The sequence below is a fragment of the Trypanosoma melophagium genome (genome assembly GCF_022059095.1).
Source record: "Trypanosoma melophagium isolate St. Kilda chromosome Unknown ctg36segment0, whole genome shotgun sequence".
Classification (NCBI taxonomy): domain Eukaryota; phylum Euglenozoa; class Kinetoplastea; order Trypanosomatida; family Trypanosomatidae; genus Trypanosoma; species Trypanosoma melophagium.
In genome coordinates, this window is record NW_027125173.1 from 1 (window position 1) to 17,125 (window position 17,125).

At 40.6% G+C, this 17,125-nt stretch overlaps 12 protein-coding genes across 12 annotated transcripts; all 12 read right to left on the bottom strand.

Annotated features, from left to right (window-relative positions):
- LSM04_002190 (uncharacterized protein) lies at positions 1–808 on the bottom strand (the record flags this gene model as incomplete). Its single annotated transcript, XM_067330604.1, has 1 exon — positions 1–808. A coding segment is annotated over one exon (808 nt), but the record flags the coding sequence as incomplete, so codon positions are not given.
- Positions 809–3,144: 2,336 nt separating this feature from the next.
- Positions 3,145–4,932, bottom strand: LSM04_000301 (uncharacterized protein; the record flags this gene model as incomplete). The annotated part of the gene is made up of 1 exon (XM_067330606.1): positions 3,145–4,932. One exon carries the CDS (start codon positions 4,930–4,932, stop codon positions 3,145–3,147), a length of 1,788 nt encoding a protein of 595 aa, XP_067188487.1.
- Positions 4,933–5,637: 705 nt separating this feature from the next.
- LSM04_006549 (uncharacterized protein) lies at positions 5,638–6,147 on the bottom strand (the record flags this gene model as incomplete). The annotated part of the gene is made up of 1 exon (XM_067330607.1): positions 5,638–6,147. The coding sequence occupies one exon, from the start codon at positions 6,145–6,147 to the stop codon at positions 5,638–5,640; it is 510 nt and encodes a 169-aa protein (XP_067188559.1).
- A 26-nt stretch (positions 6,148–6,173) lies between these two features.
- On the bottom strand, positions 6,174–6,833 carry LSM04_006668 (uncharacterized protein; the record flags this gene model as incomplete). Its single annotated transcript, XM_067330608.1, has 1 exon — positions 6,174–6,833. One exon carries the CDS (start codon positions 6,831–6,833, stop codon positions 6,174–6,176), a length of 660 nt encoding a protein of 219 aa, XP_067188562.1.
- An 875-nt stretch (positions 6,834–7,708) lies between these two features.
- On the bottom strand, positions 7,709–8,441 carry LSM04_005192 (uncharacterized protein; the record flags this gene model as incomplete). The annotated part of the gene is made up of 2 exons (XM_067330609.1): positions 7,709–7,797; positions 8,216–8,441. The coding sequence occupies 2 exons, from the start codon at positions 8,439–8,441 to the stop codon at positions 7,709–7,711; spliced, it is 315 nt and encodes a 104-aa protein (XP_067188545.1).
- A 20-nt stretch (positions 8,442–8,461) lies between these two features.
- On the bottom strand, positions 8,462–8,996 carry LSM04_009446 (BILBO1; the record flags this gene model as incomplete). The annotated part of the gene is made up of 2 exons (XM_067330610.1): positions 8,462–8,748; positions 8,792–8,996. 2 exons carry the CDS (start codon positions 8,994–8,996, stop codon positions 8,462–8,464), a joined length of 492 nt encoding a protein of 163 aa, XP_067188590.1.
- A 1,114-nt stretch (positions 8,997–10,110) lies between these two features.
- LSM04_003300 (uncharacterized protein) lies at positions 10,111–10,766 on the bottom strand (the record flags this gene model as incomplete). The annotated part of the gene is made up of 2 exons (XM_067330611.1): positions 10,111–10,151; positions 10,478–10,766. 2 exons carry the CDS (start codon positions 10,764–10,766, stop codon positions 10,111–10,113), a joined length of 330 nt encoding a protein of 109 aa, XP_067188521.1.
- A 432-nt stretch (positions 10,767–11,198) lies between these two features.
- LSM04_000499 (uncharacterized protein) lies at positions 11,199–12,006 on the bottom strand (the record flags this gene model as incomplete). The annotated part of the gene is made up of 2 exons (XM_067330612.1): positions 11,199–11,604; positions 11,957–12,006. The coding sequence occupies 2 exons, from the start codon at positions 12,004–12,006 to the stop codon at positions 11,199–11,201; spliced, it is 456 nt and encodes a 151-aa protein (XP_067188491.1).
- A 1,229-nt stretch (positions 12,007–13,235) lies between these two features.
- LSM04_002171 (uncharacterized protein) lies at positions 13,236–13,746 on the bottom strand (the record flags this gene model as incomplete). Its single annotated transcript, XM_067330613.1, has 2 exons — positions 13,236–13,446; positions 13,610–13,746. 2 exons carry the CDS (start codon positions 13,744–13,746, stop codon positions 13,236–13,238), a joined length of 348 nt encoding a protein of 115 aa, XP_067188509.1.
- Positions 13,747–14,160: 414 nt separating this feature from the next.
- On the bottom strand, positions 14,161–14,391 carry LSM04_003768 (uncharacterized protein; the record flags this gene model as incomplete). Its single annotated transcript, XM_067330614.1, has 1 exon — positions 14,161–14,391. The coding sequence occupies one exon, from the start codon at positions 14,389–14,391 to the stop codon at positions 14,161–14,163; it is 231 nt and encodes a 76-aa protein (XP_067188525.1).
- Positions 14,392–14,503: 112 nt separating this feature from the next.
- LSM04_005842 (uncharacterized protein) lies at positions 14,504–15,224 on the bottom strand (the record flags this gene model as incomplete). Its single annotated transcript, XM_067330615.1, has 2 exons — positions 14,504–14,685; positions 15,074–15,224. 2 exons carry the CDS (start codon positions 15,222–15,224, stop codon positions 14,504–14,506), a joined length of 333 nt encoding a protein of 110 aa, XP_067188550.1.
- A 494-nt stretch (positions 15,225–15,718) lies between these two features.
- Positions 15,719–16,900, bottom strand: LSM04_006306 (Heat shock protein 70 family; the record flags this gene model as incomplete). The annotated part of the gene is made up of 1 exon (XM_067330618.1): positions 15,719–16,900. One exon carries the CDS (start codon positions 16,898–16,900, stop codon positions 15,719–15,721), a length of 1,182 nt encoding a protein of 393 aa, XP_067188554.1.
- Between the last annotated feature and the right edge of the window lie 225 nt (positions 16,901–17,125).

Below are 17,125 nucleotides of genomic sequence, written 5' to 3' on the forward strand. Positions count from 1 at the left end.
GCAGCGCATCATGTATGATATCACACTCACCTATTACAATAGAAACAAACAGACACGGCAAATTAACTGCCGGTTCAAGCGGAATCGCAGACTCTTCCAATACTTCCATATCCCACAAAAGACACCTGCACGGAAGTGGCGGTTTACACGATATAAACGAACCAAGCACCTCTAGACGTGCCCGCTTTTCTTCCACAACAAGTTGCAACAACTGCTGCCATATATTTAACTGCTGCAGGAACATATTCCATATTAATAATTTCCCCTCAAGCAATTCTTGCACCAATCGCAGTTTATGACATACACGTTCCCACGGCTCTTCCACATTCTGCCAACGTTCCATCGTTTCATCGGCTTCAATTTGTTGGCGGTGCAACACAAAGGCGTTAAGTCGTGCCTCGCGTCGTGCAAATGCGTCTTGTATTAATGCCGAAAGCGCGGCGTCTGTGTCGCACTGCAGCAGCGGTGAACTGGCAACGTAACTGCGATAAATAAGTCCGCGTTCCTGTTCCTCCGCGTAACTGAGCCAATAGAGGGCTCGGGAGAATACATTTGTAACAGGTATAAGAGACAGCTCTTCTTGCTGCTCTTTTTCTTTTTCTTGCTCATTCTTCTCTTCCTCTGGATGGGTGTAGGGAGAAGCACTAATCATATTGGTGTTGGTGTTAATCGTAATAATAGCGTTTGTATGGGGAATATGAGAGAAATGGCGTTTTGGGCGGAAGGCGACGGGGCGGTGTTTTGGGGCTCCCGGGTTGTACTGCGTTGTGGTGCGCTGCTGCTGTGGAAGAAGTGGGAGTTCTGCCATTTTGTTTATTTGTTTCTTTGTACTTTTTTAATGGATTGTTCTTTTCTTCCTCTGTGGATTATTACTATTCTCTCTCTCTCTCTCTCTCTCTCTATATATATATATATATATATATATATATATATTGCGTGTTTTTGTGTTTCACACACACAGAAAGAGAGATAAAGGGTCCACCAGAATGTCGAACAGGGAAGGAACGTCGATAGAGAACCCACAACAATCAAAGAAGTACTGTGAAGGAGAGAAATAAAATAAAATAAATAAAAAGCAAAAAAAGAAAAGAAAAGAATAAAATGAGAAAATGGAAGAAATCTCAACAGTCTTCACGAGACTAAGTGAGTCGTTTACATTTCCCAAATACACAGAGACTCACAAGGAGTGAAAAATAAGCTGAAAAAAATGACACCAGAATAACAGTAGAACAAGGGAAAACCAAAAAAGGAAAAAAAAAAACAAAAACAAAGTAGGAAAATCGATGATGTATTGGCCGCAACAGAGTTTCGGAAATCCATGATAATACAAGGGAAAACCAACAGAAAAAAAAGAAAGATTAAAGGGAGGACATCCAAAGTTTCCCCAATTTATAAAATTCTTTTCACTTGAACCGTTTTTTTTTTATTCTTAAAAACAAAAACAATCGAACTTATCCTTCGTTCTATTTCCTCCTTGATGCATTCCATTCTTGTCATATTTTTCGGGCTTCTCTTGCAGTTATCAATTGCAACAGCCAATGAAAGCAAAATGGAATGAGCCTTTAAAGTAACTGAGAAAAACACTGGAAATAAAAAAAAATGGAATGTGGAGACGCTACTAATATGCATATTGAGACCATAGTATAGAAGCGAAATACACACACATATATATATATATATATATATATATATATATATATATATATATATGCACATGTATATAGGGCATCTCGGGCATTTCCTAAGCTAGCAATGTACGTATATCTATATACAAAAGACGAAATCAAACCCCCAATGAATTTTCTTTTGTTGTTTTTTCTTTTGACTTTTTCTCAGCTGTTTATTTATTTATTTACTTTTTCCTTTTCTCCTAGTTTCGCATCCTCTTCTTTACATACTTTTTTGCATTTGATTTTCTCTGAATATTTGCTTTTTGTCTCGTCACATGCGGATAATAAACGTTCAATGGTGAATAACAGTGCAAGAATGGCAACAGAGAGCAAAAATTAAGAAAAAAAAAACGTAATTAATAATAATCATAAAAACAAGACCTTGGGCAATAAGACGTATAAATAAATGAATATATATATATATATATATATATATATATATATAATGCTCTTTTTCTTTTGTAGTCTTCTCCACTTTCTTTTCATCTCTGTACAGAAACAGCCGAATGCGTAAACACACAGAGAGACACAAACACACACACACAAAAAAAAAAAAAAACGGAAAAAAAAGAAAACACATCGGTCTTCATTTGTGTTGTTGGCAACTAATAAATTCATCTGGAAAGCACAGGATAAAAAGATATTTTCTAATCATAACAACAACGAAAAAAACAGGAGTAATTCCTGCCCCACACCTCCTCCATATACATACACACACAGGTACGAACGAAATTCTTCGTTTCTCACATTGATAAGTTAAGTACTGCAGAGAAACAGACACCCACTCACCCACTAACAAACACATAATAGGAAAATAAACCTGTTAAAATAAGGAATAATAAACAACAGATGCACTTACGCTCCCTCAAACTCCATAACAGAAGAAAAAAAAAAGATGTTCATTGACACCTGTTTTCAAGTCGTTTTTCTCTCTTTCTTCATCCCCTCTCTCTCTATAGCTTTCAACTATGTCTGAGGATCGCAATAATAATAATAATAATAATAATAATAATAATAATAATAATAATAATAATAATAATAATAATAATAATAATAATAATCATCATCATCATCATACAGTAAATAAAAATGAAACTGTAAAAAAAAAGGAAAAGAGAAGTAAATGAATAACATACATGTTCGTATTTCTCAGCCGAAATGGTAATAGAAATACTCTTTTTATTTTTATTTTTCTACCTCTTGCCTTCTCGTCATGACTACCAAATGTCAACATCACCACATGCAGTGTAAAAGAAAAACAAAATATACGGCTATAGAGAGATACAAAGACAAAGAGACAGTGTGAGAGAGAGAGAGAGTGAAATACACCCACACAGACATATATACGTATAAAAGAACAACAAAAAAAAAAGACACCATCTACATCCGTATATATAATCTGGTGGTACAAAAAGCAGAAGCAACATCTGTGTACCTATGCTCTTCTTGTTATTATTACAATTGATTTCTCCACCTACGAAAGAAAGGATCTCCTCTCCATTTGAACAAAGTCGAAAAATTCCATCGCATTCCGTTCTTCTTCTGCTAGAACCGTCAAGAAATCCTTGTAAAGAAGCATGCGACGAATTTCGTTTTCATAGCGTGTGGCCGCAATACATTTCTCATCCACCATTTGTGCACCCAAATTGCGCAGACGAAATCCATATCCCAATGTCATCCGAGATACTGCATTTAAGAACTTCGTAGGTACTTCACTCATCCACGGTGTACTACGCGCCCTCCAACGCAAAATGCAATTAAACTTAGCAGATTCCGTTAAACAAAGTTCTCTACGTGCATAGTTCTCCATACGCATAATTAACACGAGAGACTTCATAGAGAAAGAAACACACATTGCGTAAATAAAACGTGATGGTGGTGCCCCGCAAATCGAGAGATCCCGAGAACTCAATAGATCTGTGATACTTGCATGTCGTACAGTTCTTCGCACAGGTGTATTGCTTCTCTTCTTCGGTGATATGTTGGTAGCGGAGGCGCTATTCATAGCGTTAAGGCTGCAGATGGATGTATACATAAGTGAGGCATCGGGGGCGGAGGAAGAGGCGCCGAAAAGAAAATCACTGCGGAGAGAGGCAGAGTATACGGAATCCTCATCCACACCATGAGAAGAGTCATTAACATTATTATTATTATTAATCATATTATGCGGGTCAATTTGAGATAATGAGCTGTTAGATGTGAGACGTTTCCTGCGGGTAGTCACCACGGCGTTGGGATGCATAAGATCATATGTGGCAAATAACGCATCAGCACGTGGTGGAGTGCGACGTTCCGCCACACGTGGTCGTATCGCAATAGGCGCATTTCGTAATATACGCAGAAATGATATCCACTGTGTACAACTGCTACTATGACTGCTAATACTAGAAGAGCAGATTTTGGGAGTATCAGTGCTTAACATCAGTGAAACGGAGGAATTCAATTTGGAGCAGGTGGAGAAGAGAACATCTCTCCAGATGGCGTATCGTATGTGATGGGCCTCACGTGTTAAGAGATAAAAACGTGAGGCATTTATTACACGTTGATACTCCTTCATCTTTTTATGATCTACATCCGTTACTGGTGATTCGGTTACCAAAGCCGTATGACTAGGACTAGTACTCACAGAAACAGAAGAACGCGTTCCACGTTCACTGGTAAGTGTACTTTTATTGTTCTCTCGCGATTTCCGCCATGGACGCACCATTTGACGCCAACTCCATCGTGTATTACCTTTGATAAGTTTATTAGGTGATATCTCAAGTATTGGACTGTTGTAATACCCCGTAAATGGGGGATTTAAATCACCTGCAAGAATAAAATCCAGAAAAGTTTCAATACTATTAGAAAGCATTCCAATTGAATCTAAATTAGTTCCCAAACCTGGTTTCCTATTACGCCAGCTTGTACAAATTTCTTCCATGAAAAGAACATACAAATCTACGGCGTGTTCTCTCCATATTTCCAATCGACATTCCATCTCTTGTGAGATTAAATTTAAACATAATGCATTACGATGTTGTCTGATAAGGGTATTTTCTTTAAAAAAAGGCATTCGGGCCAATGGATTTCGCCTATTCCCCATATTTCCACAAACAAGGGGCATTAATTTCATATTTTTACGCGGTACAACATCCTCCGCATGTAGTATAGGACCTTCTGCTAATGCTATTTCTAGTGAAGAAGGCTTTCTTTTTATTGTAACGGAATTATTATTGGCGGTAACTCCTTCACTTTCCACTACTTCTTTTTCTATTGCCATACTTTGAATTTTTCCCCCGTCTCAAATCTTGCAGGAGGAGAATTATATACCATCTCTTTTCTCTTGTTTTTCTTCTGTACTACCACCCATAATGAGACCTCTATCGTTTTCCAATGTTGGTAAAACTATTTCCTCTGATTCCGGTACCATGCTTGTTACGTAAGTATGACCAGCTTTTTTCCACTTGAGTCCGAATTCACACTTATCGTGTTCACTCGCATGTCGAATGAAGTTCTGGATGAAATAAGCGACTCAGATATCAAGAAAGAGAGAGAGAGAGAAATAGTGAGGGAAAACTGAGTTCAATATATATATATAAACGTGAGTCTGTGACTTTTTAAGAAAAAAAAAACAAAGAGAAAAAAAAGCAAATAGTAAGAATTTCCCCAACCCCACATAAAAGAAAAGGTATAAAATGTGAATCAAATAATGAGGAATAATGAAATAATAATAATAATAATAATAATAATAATAATAATAATAGGTGAGAGAGAAAAAAAAAATGGATATGTATGAGACTTTAGAATGGACAACATTATTGTATCGATAAACGACACAACATTTCCCCACCCCAAAATCATTCTAACAAACCTTTTTTTTTGTATTCATCTTTTTTTTTCCTTTTGAATTCAATTCCAAACTAGCGTTAGAGAGCGAATTAATGTTGTTTCAAACCACTACAACTATCCATAAGTTCACGTAAAGCTAGTCGTGAGAGTTGAAATGTACATTATTTGTTTTTCGCCTACTCCTCTTTTCTAGTAAAACATCGTTCACCAATGAACTCTCCTCCGGAGGCTTAGTAAACCTCAGACTAGAGTTTGTTAAAGATGACAAGGATGTACAATGAGAAGTATGCATATAATGTTTTCCTTTTTCTTTTCGCTTCTGGGGTATTTCATTCAGCAATGGTAAAGAGGGAAGCGTCCACAGTTTCTTGTAACTTGTGGCTATACGTCTATGTCGTACTTTGCAAAGTGAATAATATGGTGAAGATGTATCATGGATGTATTGTTCACGGCGAGTAAACTCCATAACAGTTTCCACTAACGATGCACTGTGTTTAGCCATAAAACAAAATAACACAAGATTAAACAATTCATATAAACAATCTCTTACCATGGCGGCTAATTTATATGTATATGGGGCACCATGCATAGATGGACGAGCCGTAATACCGTCTCTATCATGTGGTTCTAGTGACCAAAGTGCCATATGTAGTTCTCCTGCAATAGCTTCCACTAAATCGGCCTTAAACTTTGTAGATTTTCCCTGTATTCCATTGCCTCCCACCATTTCATCCAATCCAATGTCGTAAAGGCATATTCCAAGTGTTGATTACTCTCTAATACTGTGCGGAGGGCATCCATGACAAACATATTCGATACAGTACGCCAATTCACTTCTGGAAACAGTGTACTCAGTCGATGACAGATGGAGTGGCCCCAATTGTGATCCCCAACTACCTCCATACGTTGAAATCCAGCATCGCGTTGTACACCATCATTTACAAGCGAAACATCAGACAATGTCGCGGCAATGCCCAATACGCCAAGTTCTTTCAATATATACATCTTTTTCCGCAGATGTGCTGCTCTACGTTCTACTACACTACACCAGATTCTTTCCAACGGCACATTATATAAATCATTATCTACACAAGGAACCTTATTATTATTATTATTATTATTATTATTATTATTATTATTATTTTCTCTTCGTGTATCATGTAGATGTGAGGAACAGCAAAAACCACTTAACGTTCTCTCCCAACGTTTAACCTCATCGCAAAAAAAATCATGCGCTGCTTCTAATGATACACCCACAGCATCACTAGAATGTTTTTTCGCCCTTTCCACGAGAATCCACATGATCGATTCCACTGCCTGATGATATGGCATTCCTCTATGCGATATCCCACGGACCCAACACTTCCACACAGTCGACAAGGAGTGGGATCTACTAATACTAATGATGATGATGGAAAGAAGAATGCGTCTAGAGTATTTGATTTTGTTTGAAGAGACGGCGACAGAATGCAATTTGTTAGTTCAACGGATAAAATAGGAGGGTTTTCTTTTCTTCTCCACCCGAATTGTGTGGGAATAGCAGAGAAAGGGTTTGACGCAGTAGACGTGTGGGGCGATTCATTCAATTCCGGAAATGAAGAAGAATTTAATAAGAACACCAAGAAAAGGCAATGAAAAGAAATAATAATTTCTTCAAATATAGAGGGAATAAGAAAAGAAGAAAAGAACTACGGAAATGCTATTTGTGTACGAAGCCACTTAGTGAAACCATATAGGCAAAGAAATGTGAATCCGTTTGTGTCTTTAAAGCCTTGATTCTTTCTCAATCTTCTTTTTTTTTTTTACTATCTTTTCTCGCCCTCTGTGATATTCCTTAAAAGTAAATTACGATAAACCAATATAAATACTGCTACTTTTCCACCTCCTACCTTTAGCAAATATTAAAAAATAAAAAAAACCAGGTAAATATCAAATACAATATTACAGATATCTTCACACACACAAACATAAAGATATAAATACAAAAAAGTATAGATATTCAAAAAGCGCCCGTTATATAATAATATGCTTTACAAAGCTGCCGTATGGACTCATTAAAGTAAACTCATTCCTTCTAATAATACCCCCAAAACGTCTATCTCACTCAAATGTTTTTTTTTTTCTCGCATTCAGGTACATTTCTATTAAACCTACTTGGAGCAACAGTAATATTAGTTTCACTCTAACGCTTTTTCTTTCTTTCTTTCTCAGCCACGCGGCCCGTAACGATCAAGAGAACCTTGAACTTGTACAACATCTGGCATGGCATTCGGTGTGCGCCGCCGACGTTCTTCTGCTAAACGTTCATAATCAATCTCTTCTTGGTGAAGTTTTGTCTATATTTAAATACACTAACTTCCTTGTCAAGGAGTTTCTGTTCTTGCATACGATAATCGTTATTGGAAAATCTCCTAATCTCATCTGCTTCATTCTGAAGACGAGCTTGCTTTTCCTGTTCTCTTTCTAACTGCTTTTTATTGCTTCAAGACGTTCTTCTAGAGCTCTCTTCTGCATTTGGAAAATCATCCACATTAGAAGCAGCATCACGTTGTGCCTGTTCAAGAATCCTTCCTCGCTCTTGATTTTTCCAACGTGAGTATATAATGTTAATTGCCTGCCCAAAATCACGTGCATAACTATGAAAATCATGAAATGACATAACTGGTTCCCCCACGTTTTTCTTTTGCAAAAGAGCGATGCAAGTCTTCCACAACATCGGAGGGGAAACTGAATTTGACATGCGCGAAATATGTTTTGAAAATCACGCAACGTTAAGTATCCCTTGTGCGTTGGATCACCAATGCCAAATACAGTATCTACTTGATCCTGCACAATATCTCCTGTATGAGTTTCCGTACAACCGTTATGTGTATGATCTCTAGATGAAACTAGATTACCACCACCATTTGGAGAACCAGCGCGATTTTCTCTTCGTCGCATTAATGGTGTAAGAGTCTCCGTTAGAATGAACCCCTCTCACCACTCTCGTGTATTGGGTGATGTTGATAATGATGGACCTTCTTTTCCTTCTCCTTGTCGTAGTAATGGGGATGATAGTGATTGTGGTTGTGCACCTTTTCTAAAACCTCCACCCAATACTCTTCCTGCCGTATATCGGGGTGGAAAAAAATATAGTAGCAACGTGGGGCTGGTATTTCCCGCTGCGCCGATATATCTGCCTTTGTTGCATGTTTGCGAAACACATACAACTGATCATATGCACGTAATTGTCGTACATCTTTAAGCGCTGTCCACGCCTGTTTGTCATCTCTCATATCGTTGTACATGACTGAGTGCAAAGGGCTCGGAGGGCGGCCGTGTTTTACCGTTAAGTGTTGTACTGTCCTGCTGCCGCATGGCCTTCTCCTCAGCGCGAAAGACGCCTTCGAGGGTTCGGTGTAATTCGTCAATTTTGGCCGGCAGTTCATCAAAGGGCAACTCGATGTTAATCTTCGCCCCGAGGATGTCTGTGCATGCCAATACGGTGAACACCATTAAGCTCCTCCAATCACCCTTTACTTTTTTTATTTTTTTCTTGCCAGTTATATATTTGTATTTATATATTTCTGTGTGTGTGTATGGGATTGATCTGCTCTCCTCTATGGTTACCTGCGTTACAGGACGATACTTTTTTTTTCGTGTGTTTGTTTTGCGTGGTTGTTTTTCAGGTACAAAGTAACGCAAAGAACACAAAACCAAAGACAAGTAAATATCATATGAAAAGAAGAGAAAAGTATGTAAAAAGAATAAAAAAAAACGAGGAAAATAAAACAAGGATGCATTGAATTTATTTATATTTCTTTTTAGCTTTCACTCTTACCCCCCTCCCCCCCCCCCCCCCCCCCAAAAAAAAAAAAATATCACCTAATTTATGGAGTCTTGTTGTACACAGAAGAGTTCATACACTTCGCAAGTGTAAATGTACGTGAGATAAAATTAGTGGCTGGAAAGAAGAAAATCCTTCTGCGGGTTAACATCTCCAAAAGATATTTACTCATTACGAAGTACTTGGTACATCAGAGTCTTCTTTTTCATTTCTTCCCTTTTCATAGTTAAATATATATATATATATATATTTGCTTCTTTACAGAAATAAATACTATTGAAAGAGTAGATGCCAACCCAACGCACTTCAGGTAACGAATGTGTAGGAAGAACAAAGAGTAAAAAAGTCCCTGCTGCTAATTTTTTTTCCCATCACAGACGCAGAGAAAACGTACAGGAAACCACCTGTACGAGCGAAAAAGAAAAAAACACTCATTTACATATGTTTGTTGCGCATAGTTACATGAGAAGTGTCTACTTCCTCTCTCTAATAGTAATCATAATTACCCCCTTTATAGAGATCATCTCTTATTATCATTTATATATATATATATATATTACCTCTTCCTTTTCTTTAGCAAAAATCAAGAGTCCTTTCTTTAATTTGCGTGTTGCGCACAGCCACAATTACTTTTCGTCATACCTTTGCATCTATGCATATCCATCTACTTTTTTTTCTTTCACATTTTTATACCATTTTTTTATTTTCACTTTTACCTTAACTTTTCTTTTTTTTTCTTTCTTTCTCTCCCTCACTCTTGAGCAGCCCAACCTTACAGAGTCGCTATGAAGCGGACCAGACATCCTTCAAGTATCTCTCTTCATCTGTGAGTTTTGTAAGTTAGACTGTTGCCTCATCCTCCATCTTGGATCCCTCATCCTGGAAAAGCTGTACTAGTGTCTTTTCTACATCTTCTAGCCATGTGTTTGCGTCACCGCACAAATAGAGATTTCCACCTTCCTGAAGAATCTCCCAAATTTCATGTGCACGCGCCTTAATACGATCTTGCACATAAACCTTTTGATCTGGTCTCGACTATAGGCAACATCCAAGACGTTTAAAGTGCCATTTTCCAAACTTCTGTCATAAAATCTGCATAGATGTGATCTTCATCTTTCTTTCTACAACCAAAGAAAAAGCATAGCTTTACCGAGCTCATTTCCTTTCGCTTTCCATGCGTTACGACGATGCAGAAAACCAATTAATGGTGCAACACCTGTTCCTGGACCAATCATTACAAGTGGTCGTTCCTTCGCTCGAAGCGGTAAGTGAAACTTTGATTTGCGTACGAAAACGGGAATTTTTTCACCTACTTGAATATCTTTCACCATTCCTATACAAAGTCCACCGTTCACAATTGCCACTGTAATATTCAATTTTTTAGGCTGTGAAAGCAAATTCGATGAGATTGAAAAGTAACGTGGTGTGATACGTGGCATCATTTCAAGAAAAACTTCAATAGGAATTGATGCTGAACTAAATTTTCTCAAAAAACCTATACATTGCGTAATTTAGAAGCAAGCTTAGTAAATTCTTTTGCGCTTCTGGATCCACACGTAGAAGACGTAGAAGTTCTTCTTTCTCTTCAGGTTTTGTACAGTAAAATTGAGCAAAGGCACGTAATGTTGATTTCTTTGGTTGTCCGGCAAGATCAATATACCATGTCAGTCCTCTTTCAATTGTAACTCGAGCTGGAAAAACATTTTTTTACCTGTTTTTTTATCCTGTAAAGAAAATACTTGCTGTGACTCTTCAGCACTTATACCTAGTATCTTAACATAATCCCTGCACCACCACCTCTGTATTGCGTGGGAGTACGCCCAGATGGTCACCTCCTTGATATGAAATGATAGTTCCCTCGAGATCAAGCTCTATACAGCGTGTACTACGGTCCTGTGTGTTTGCAGCACTTCGACATTCCTCTGCACGGAGACCCACGCCGGCAGCCGCTCGTGTGGGCTCCAGATCCGAGGCGAGTCGCGGAAGGGGAGCGGCTCCGCCTCGCCGGCGTCCCACACTTGCAGCCGACACCCCGGCACGACGGGCTCCTCGCCGGGGACGCGGAGGGAAATGTCGAGGACGCGGCCGACCGCCGGCCTGGCGGAGTCGCGGCGCCACTCGTCAAAGACGGCCTGAGATCGGCCCCCGCGTCGCCGAGGCCGAGGCCTTACACCCGCCGGGCCCCTAGCGCCGCCAGCCGCAATCACCGCCACCTCCTCGCGAAGTGGCGGTACTGCCGGTCGCCAGGGCAAAGACGGCGTACTGCACAGAGCGAAGCTCCTCCTCCGGGGTGCGGGCTCGTCCATTAGCCAATCGTGGTGTTTTTCATCGAGTCCGTAGGTTCACCCCCTCGCCATCGTTGGCACACACAATGATGACAAGTCGCTCAAACTCGAGATTATACGCCTCGTAGTTTTCAACATCCAACTACCTTTATGGGTATCCCAAGACGTGTACCCTCACGTGCTAGTGTCTTGGCGAACATCTCAGCTGTACCCGTTTGAGAGCCAAACTAAGAGAAGTTACTTCCTTTTACACTGTGATGTGGGTAATGAATGTGGTCTGATAGTGGTCCCATTTTGTGTTCCAGTAGAAGTGGGAGATTTTTTCACGGAAAAAACCGCAAAACCAAGCCACACCAACTGCAATTATAATGGTTAAAATCAGGTAAGGTAACATTTTTGAGTGATGGAAACAGAAGGAACTATATCTAACGAAGAAAAAAAAATGCGCGTTGACCTTCCTATTTCAGACTATATATATATATATATATATATATATATATATTTATATTTATATTTATTTATTTATTTATTTATATTTATATATACTCTTTTCTTCCACTACACATTGTTAGGAGGATGGAGTTGTTTTCATCGGGTCTAGTTAGTATACGAAGCACTAATGGCTGATTCTTTGCTTTTTGCTCAAATTTCTTTTATCCCTTCCGTTGCGTCGCCTTTGCCTTTCTCTAACCTTATCTGCGAGGGGAAGAACATTCCTTTGTATCAACGCCAAATTCCACCTTTTGGTGGATCGAGATGCACGAAGAGAACCATCCTCATGGCAAGAATCCACATACCTTTTCTCTAACTTAATATTCTTACCAGCGTTTTCACCAGGAATACTTTTCGTCGATTCTGCGTTTTTATCCATTTTATCTCCCTTTCCCTGATAATGAGCGCCGTACATGTCTGATTCTCTTGTTGACTTCTTTTTAGACTGTTGATACTTTTTTATGCAATTGTTGTTCCTCAAATTCATTCGGTTTACTCGGTTTAGTTTTTTGTCTTACTCCATTTTCCCAATGTTTTCCTTCTTTTCTTCCAGGTTATACTCATTTTTCATAGACACATCTTTTTCTGCGTCTTCTTTGCTTTCTAGGCATCTGCGATACCCCCTTCCTTTTCTTTATCACCACGTTTTCTTACGGCGGTCTGTTCTCTTGCCCATCCCATCGCCTTTACAAGCACTAACTGACTTTTCCACCCTATCCACAAGATCGTTTGTTCTTCTCTCCCTCCCACGTTTTTCCTATATATTTTGCGAAGACATTCGTGCACCTTTTCTGCCTTCGTCTGCACCGACTTGCGTGTAGAATAAACACCATCAAATAACTTCCTCTCTTTACTTCTCTTCTGTAATTTATAACTTGGTTTCTTGTTTATATTCTGTGCCATGAGGTTTAATGTGATTCTTCTTTTCATCCCTCTCCCTTTCACGTTGACTTTGGTATAGCAGTCTCAACCTAATATCTTTTACGACATTTTCTTACTTTCTTTCTCCGATTTTTCTAATTTCTCAATTTTTACTAGTAATTCATGCCAGAAGAGACACAGATACTGGTTTCTCTGCACACTTATCACTGCATTCTTGCTTCTGCTTCTCTTCTGCTTCTTCTTCTGGTTTCAAATCCTGAATTTTCTCGGGTGTTGCATTAGACTTCCAATTCTTCTGTCCCTACTTTTATCATTGCACAAAAAACGTTGGTAGTCCTCATCCTCTTCAATGCTCTCATGCTGAAACTGTACTTCGAGATCACGATTTGGTCCTGTGTTACCATTTGCCTTAGAGAAAGAAGATAAATAAATTGGAGACAATTCTACTGCTGATGCCGTGCTTCCATTTCTGGGAAGACTGTACGACCATCAAAAAATATGAGTTACTGCTTGAATCACCGCCTCGTACCCCGTAATGCTAACATCCGGTTGCACAACAAGAACTGCAGTTGAAAGGATCCTCGGCCGATTATTCGCGGCGGATAACCACAAATAATATACACCTCCCCTTAATACTTTCCATCACACTATTGTCACAGCTCCTGCGCACTACATCTGACAACGCTTCTGTAGTGATATCATATGGCAAGTGTCGGATAAGGAGACGAAGCGGCGGACGGATACCATCTTGTAGAACCATCTGTTATTATCTATATATATATATATATATATATATATATATATATATATATTGTGTGTGTATGTGACTACTGAACCTCTTCCCAATTGCCCAAGGAGAGGTAAGTGAGACATAAAACGGAACAGATACAAAAAAAAAAAAAACAGGACTCAAAGGAATAAGACTACTACTAATAAAAACAGCAAAAAAAAAAAACAAAGACGACCCATCTACTAAATAGGAAATAAAGTCGTCCATTTTCTCTCTTCATATATCTATATATACACTCATATGTAAAGGGGGAAAAAAAAAAACTAAGATGCAAGCGCATTCCTCCGATCTCCTCCCCAGTAAACAAAAGATCCCCCACATCTCCAATAGGCAAGTCTGAGTAGAGCATTCCATCTCCTCATATCTCTCTGAGTATGCAGATCCTTATAGATGGCAACATTTCAACTGAAGATAGCAGAAGTGAAGATGCGGTGTTGGTTCCTTTATTGCCAAGGACTGTGATTCCTGTTCATTATCTCTATTATTTCCCTTCTCAAAATTCTGATAAACCATCTTGGCATTTTTAGTATTCATGTTGCTACTAGCAGCCAAGTTTTTTCTACTGCAGCATTCCAAGAGGTTAAAGAGTTCCAAGAGGTGGAATTTTCCTTGCATAAAGTGGCAAGGTAACTAGTTGGATGTAGCCATCCATCGTGCTCAAAAAACATCAGATGAGTTCTTTGACGGAGAAAAATTACCCTTTTGATTATTCAATCTCATTATAGTGTTATTTTTTTATCATGATATCCTCTGTAAAAGTCTTTTCAGTTTCCACCCAATGGGTCCTGTCAACTAAATCCCCATCATCTATTGTAACTTCACTACTACCTGCTCGTAGAGAGGGCCAACTTGACAGTGTAGAGGACACTGAGCTACATGAATCACTATCCTCACTATCAGAAACAAGAACTACATCCCCCCATCACGAATATTTTGGTATAACGGTTTATTATTACTATTATTAGTATTATCCTCATCATCTAGAGTAATTTGGCCGTACACTAGAGGAGAGTGAACCCAGTTCTTTTTCAGTTAATAGAGTCGGTTTGACTCGTTCTATATGATTCCCTGCAAGAGCGCTTTGCAGCTGTGTTTGCACCATTGTGGCTTCCACACGAGAACGCTTTTGAAATCATTCATCTTCTTACCAGTTTCCACTAATCTGGGAGGTTACGGAGCAGGGGAATAACAATAGAAGGAGGAGATTGTGCAGGAAGTGACGATGCTTCTTTGACTTTAGGACTGTTTTTATTTTATCCCAAATCGTGATGTACGGCTCTACCTGTATATGTACGACTAAAGCAATGCAACTGACGGCGTCCATTTTTAGTAGACCATCGATAACTGTAAAGCTCTCCATTAGTCTGCAGTTCCAGGTTATTACCTTTTTTTCCTTCCATGATGTTTGTTTGCCCTCTTGGTTTAGTATAACTTTTGCTGTTCGCCATTCTTGTGTTATTTTTATTTTTAGCCTTACCTGGTCCTTTCCTCACTTCGGAAGTAGAGAGCTACGCCTCTTGCGTCTCTTCCATCGAAATCCTTTCTCCAGTACGAGGTAGTGCAAATGTACTAAGCGCACGAGAGTCAAGTTCCTTGTTATTCAAGTTGGTGTTTGTCCTCAAAAAAGTGCAAATACGAACTTGCTAGTAACCTTCTTTCCTTATTACTATCAGCACCACAACGTCCTTCATTATCCACAGCAGAAATATGTTAAACCACCGGCCCTTCGCGTAATTCCCTCACACGAACGATGGCACCCCATACCGCGTGGTTTCCCCCTCCATACTTCTGTACGTATCGTCTTTTACCGAGAAATCTACGCCCTTGACATAGCGTACGTTCTGTATGGTACCTGTGAGATATTATCACATACCTTCCTGACTGATCCCACTGCCACTACCATCACTGTTGTGTTTATGGCCATGTGTGCGAGTGGGTATGTCTAAAGGTCATCCATTGGGTCAGGCTTCTCTTCGTCAGCGGCACCACCTCCCGCCTGATAGGCCTTCTGGATTATCGGGTTCGTCACACTCTGCAGCTTCTCGCGTGCCTCGTCGTATTCCTCCTTCTCGGCATTGGGGTTCTCGTCAAGGAATTGGATCGCCTCCTTCACGGCGGCCTCCACGGCGCTCTTGTCATCCGCGCTCAGCTTGCCACCGAGCTTGTCTTTGTCGTTCACTTGGTTGCGCAGCGAATACACGATGCCCTCCAGCGAGTTGCGCGCGTCAACGCGCTCCCGCACCTTGCGGTCCTCCTCCTCGAACTCCGCAGCCTCGCGCACCATGCGCTCAATCTCCTCCTCGCTCAGGCGACCCTTGTCGTTCGTGATGGTGATCTCCTCCTTCTTCCCTGACGACTTGTCCACCGCGCTCACCTGCAGGATGCTGTTTTCGTCCACGTCGAAGGTAACCTCAATCTGCGGCACACCGCGCGCCGCCGGCGGAATACCGGACAGCTCGAACTTACCGAGGAGACGGTTGTCCTTTGTCATCTGTCGCTCGCCCTCGAACACCTGAATCAGCACGCCGGGCTGGTTATCCTGGTACGTTGAGAACACCTGGCTCTTCTTTGTCGGGATCTGCGTGTTACGCTCGATCAGCTTCGTCATGACACCACCCACTGTCTCAATACCAAGCGATAGCGGGATCACATCCACGAGCACCACGCGCCCACCAACCTCGCTCTCGCCAGTCAGCACTGCTGCCTGCACCGCCGCGCCGTAGGCAACCGCCTCATCAGGATTAATCCCACGGTTCGGCTCTTTACCGCCAAAGAAGTCACGAATCAGCTGCTGCACCTTCGGCACGCGTGTAGAACCGCCAACAAGCACGATCTCGTCAATGTCGCTTTTCTTCAGCTTGGCGTCCTCTAAAACGCGCTGCACCGGCACCAGCGTCCCCTTGAACAACTCCATGTTCAGCTCCTCAAACTTCGCGCGCGTTATCTTCTCGCTGAAGTCAAAACCCTCTGTAAGACTGTCCACCTCCACGCGCGCCTCAGGGTGGGAAGACAGCTGCCGTTTCGCCGCTTCGCAAGCCTTGCGTAGACGAGCCAGTGCCTTCTGGTCCTTGCTCACGTCCACGTTCTTCTTCTTCTTCAGCATGTCCACAAAGTACCGCATCATATTGTTATCGAAGTCCTCACCACCGAGGTGTGTGTCGCCGTTCGTTGCCACGACCTCGAAGAAGCCCTCGTCGATCGTAAGCAACGATACATCAAAGGTGCCGCCCCCAAGGTCAAACACAAGGATGTTTTTCTCACCTGCTTTGTTCAGTCCGTACGCAATGGCCGCAGCTGTAGGCTCATTGATGATGCGGACAACGTTAAGTCCTGCAATTGTCCCAGCATC